The sequence below is a fragment of the Octopus bimaculoides genome, chromosome 10, assembly GCF_001194135.2.
Source record: "Octopus bimaculoides isolate UCB-OBI-ISO-001 chromosome 10, ASM119413v2, whole genome shotgun sequence".
Lineage (NCBI taxonomy): Eukaryota > Metazoa > Mollusca > Cephalopoda > Octopoda > Octopodidae > Octopus > Octopus bimaculoides.
Window position 1 is genome coordinate 12,294,207 of NC_068990.1, and position 3,917 is coordinate 12,298,123.

At 28.3% G+C, this 3,917-nt stretch overlaps 1 protein-coding gene across 14 annotated transcripts in view; it reads left to right on the top strand.

The window, feature by feature from the left end:
- The window catches only part of LOC106869227 (dorsal-ventral patterning tolloid-like protein 1), a 1,100,309-nt gene that overhangs the window by 250,233 nt on the left and 846,159 nt on the right, over nt 1-3,917 (top strand). For all 14 annotated transcript variants that reach the window (XM_052971032.1, XM_052971029.1, XM_052971039.1 and 11 more), the window contains one exon: nt 237-318. In XM_052971032.1, the coding sequence (XP_052826992.1) occupies nt 240-318 (79 nt within the window). In that variant the 5' untranslated portion in view covers nt 237-239. The remainder of the gene's footprint in view (nt 1-236; nt 319-3,917) is intronic.

Consider the following 3,917-nt stretch of genomic DNA (forward strand, 5'->3'; position numbering starts at 1 on the left):
ATATATATATATATATATATAAAATCTTATAAACTGTATGCATATTTTCAGTTTCTATTTTTCTTTTGCTACATTAAATAAGAAAACTATTATTATTGTATATCTTTGAATGGTATCAAGAATGAATTTAAATTTGCCGCATTCAGTTTTCTTTTCTTTTCTTTAATATTTATTTCTTTACATTCACATATGTATAATCGGTATTATATTTTTCATTTCTTTCTTCCATTACATAGAAAATGCACCATTTTGAAGAAAGGCTAAACCAATGGACTGTGTTAATTCTGTGCCTTACTGGTGGATTTATGTCGGATAATGGTGAGTAAAACAAATATTTTTTTAATGCATAAAACAAAGAAAAAATTTGCTTCTATTATTTCAGAAGCAGTTTCTGTTTCCAAGATCTGAGTCTCTGACTGTGATATATGCTTTTCTTTCTCTTTACAATTTTCGTTTTCATTATTCTATTTCAGAAAATATAATGTTTGCTACATCATTTATTATTCTCATATTTATTAAAATACAAAAGAAAAATAGCATCTTTTCTGTTAGAGAAATTGTTTACATTTCTTATACAAATATAATTCTCTTTGCTCATTGTCAGAGGCAAAAAAACAAAAAAACAGTAGTAAATTTAAATCTGAAAAGGTTATTCGTGACGTGTTAGAATAATAGTTTCTACCTGGATTTTATTTCATTTCTGTATGGCACACTTCAAAATTTAACTCAAGAACTCAGTTTATCAGCATTCATATAGATGACCAATTAAATCTGGGATCAACTCTGTTTGTTGCTCAAATATCGTATCAAGCTGATACATTATTGTTGTGATCAACTGTAACAGGAGCAAATATCATTTTATCTTATTCTCAGCTCAGATGAGCAATTATATCAGAAGCAAATATCCAAACTTTATCTTGATTTCAGATGGTGAATTAAAGATATGATCAGCAGTATTTGAATAAAATATTGTAACCTAATCTTGCTCTTCCAATAAAGCTTGTTAAATGGATTGATAATAACTTGCGTTTTATAGTTCTCATCTGGCATTATGTAGATCATAATTCTTATCAGAAAGATTAATTTCTTTACAAAGTTCTATACATTTCTTTTTCGCTTCTTTTTGGTTTTTCTCTTATTATTTTTTTTGCATGTGGTAGAATTCAAAACAATACTGAGATCTTAGTTAACGAATGACAAATATAAAAAAAATGCAACCATCTTTATCCAAACCAAATATTCTAAATTTAATTTTGTTTTCATATCAGAGGATCATTGTAAGCTGGAATGAAATGCATCAACATCTCAGATCAGATTTGCAACAAAGTATGGATCAGATTAATCAAAATCACATAACTTAACCTTATTTCAATCTCAGCTCAAATAGCTTATCAGAATCAAAACTATCTGCACCTTATCTTATTCTCAACTTCATAAACCTCAAAGCTGGGATCACCTGCATCAAAGCCAAACATCCTGGTCTTAAGTTATATGTACTTTACTTTCTTTGTATTTTATGGTGTGCAGAGGAAGTAGGATTTCTTTGTAATGTGTAATTTCTGTGTGTTAGTAAGATATCTCATATTCAATGGTCAAATATAATTGTCATTCAATATCTGTGGATTCCGTCATTGAGATGGTTTATCAACCTCAATTTTTTATCCTTACAATATTTATTTGATTTATTTGGTTCTTCATTTAAAATTATTTATATTATCAATTATACTGAATGCATTTAAATGTAACACACACACATGCACGTATACACACCCACACTCACTCACACCCACACATACATACATACATACATACATAACTGCATGCATACATACATTTGGAGTGGGAACTGTATTTTGCAAAAATACGTATCATGTGAAGGTGAATTGACTAAAAGACAAATTAATACAGAATGTATTATTTGAAGAAGAAGCAAAGTTATTCATCTAAAATATCAATATTTTTTAAAGAAATATGTAAAAACAATTAGAAATTGTAATTGTACATAAAATAATATTTAATATGTTTACATTAAATAGATTAAAAATCAAATGTCAATTCAGAAAATAGTAATTTGTGTTTTCAATCGATGGCCAGAGAAGTAGCTATAACTTTCTCAGTCAGTTATCAAAATATTCTTCTAGAGAGTATAGAAAGACATTCTGGTTTCATTGTTGCTTATTGCTGTTATGGAGGTTCACGGTACTAAAAATACTTAAAAACAGGAAAAGATGCTACTATCCTCCTTATCATTTACATCTACTTTTTCATGTGTGCATGGACCACATAGAAAGTAATGATGCAGATGTTCTATGGCCAATGCTTCCACAAAAGATTGGAAAAGAATCCCAATACTGCTTTGAGATTCACAACTATCATATGATGTTAAGGCAAGGAGACACAAACACACACACACACATACATACATACATACATACATACATACATACATACATACATACATACATACATACAAACATACATGCATACATACATACATACATATATATACATATATATATACATACATACATACATATATACATATATACATATACATCTTTTTCTTCTTCATTGACTGGATGTATATATACATATATATATTTACATAGATACATAAATCTATTTACATATATATGCATGTATATATATATATATATATATATATATATCACACACACATGTGTACATGCACATATATACACACGCACACACACACACACATACACACACATACACACACACATATATATTTATACATATGACTGGATGGATGAATGGATGTATATATAAAGGGTTTCTTCTAGTTTCCATCTACCAAATCCATTCAGAAGACTTTGGTCAGCTCAAGGCTACATTGGAAGACACATATCCAAGGTTCCATAAACCATAAGGTGGGACTGAACTTGAAACCATGTGAGAGGGAAGCAAATATCCAAACCACACAGCCATGCAAGGAATCTAAAATGTAAATTCCCAAAACTACTAGCTTTATGAAGCTGCAACTTCTGCATTCTTTGTCATACTAAATAATATAGATTTCACACACATACTTTCCTGTAATAACATTTATTTTTCTAATAATTAAATACATGTTTTCTTATAATTACATTTATTTTCTTATTAAAAAACCGATAGTCTGAAAATGAATTGAAAATATGTTCTGTTTTATAATTTGTTATTATGATTATAAAATTAAAATAAGGTTTTAAAAAATTAGTATGGTTTGGCATATCTTTCATAAAATATATCATTCTGTTAATATGAAGTTGACTAATATCTTTCTAGATAATTTCTCTCCTGACCAATTTGTTTTTCTACAAACATATTGAATATGTTTTCTATATCTTGTGAGCACACCCACACACATATATATATGTACATATGTGTGTGTGTGTGTGCATGCATGTATACATGTGTATGTATGTTCTTGTTCTCTTTTTAATTTAGAATAAATTCTGATCAGCCACCCTCTTGGTAGCAATGTGGTGAAGGAGAGCATCTCCTTTTGTTCATCATTCTCTAAATCTTAAGAAGATCTGGCAGATTCCTTTATAATCCCAGATATCATGATGATTTGTAGGGTACGAATATGTAATGAGTACATTACATCATTAGAAAATGTAATTAAGTATTACATTTTACATTAATTACATTAAGATTATATATATGACTAACAGCCAGCAAGAGTCATAGAATCATGAACATATACATCCCATTGAATTTTGAATGGTTTTGAATGTTGTGGTTCATGTATTCACTTGGTGAAAACGGATTTTTTTCTAATGATGTAATATACCCATTAATCAATTAGAAATTTGTTGGAAACAGCTGTAGTGAAATGACACATTATACGTCTGTTGTTATTTATTCACTTATATATGTATGTGTACATATATATATATATATATATATATATA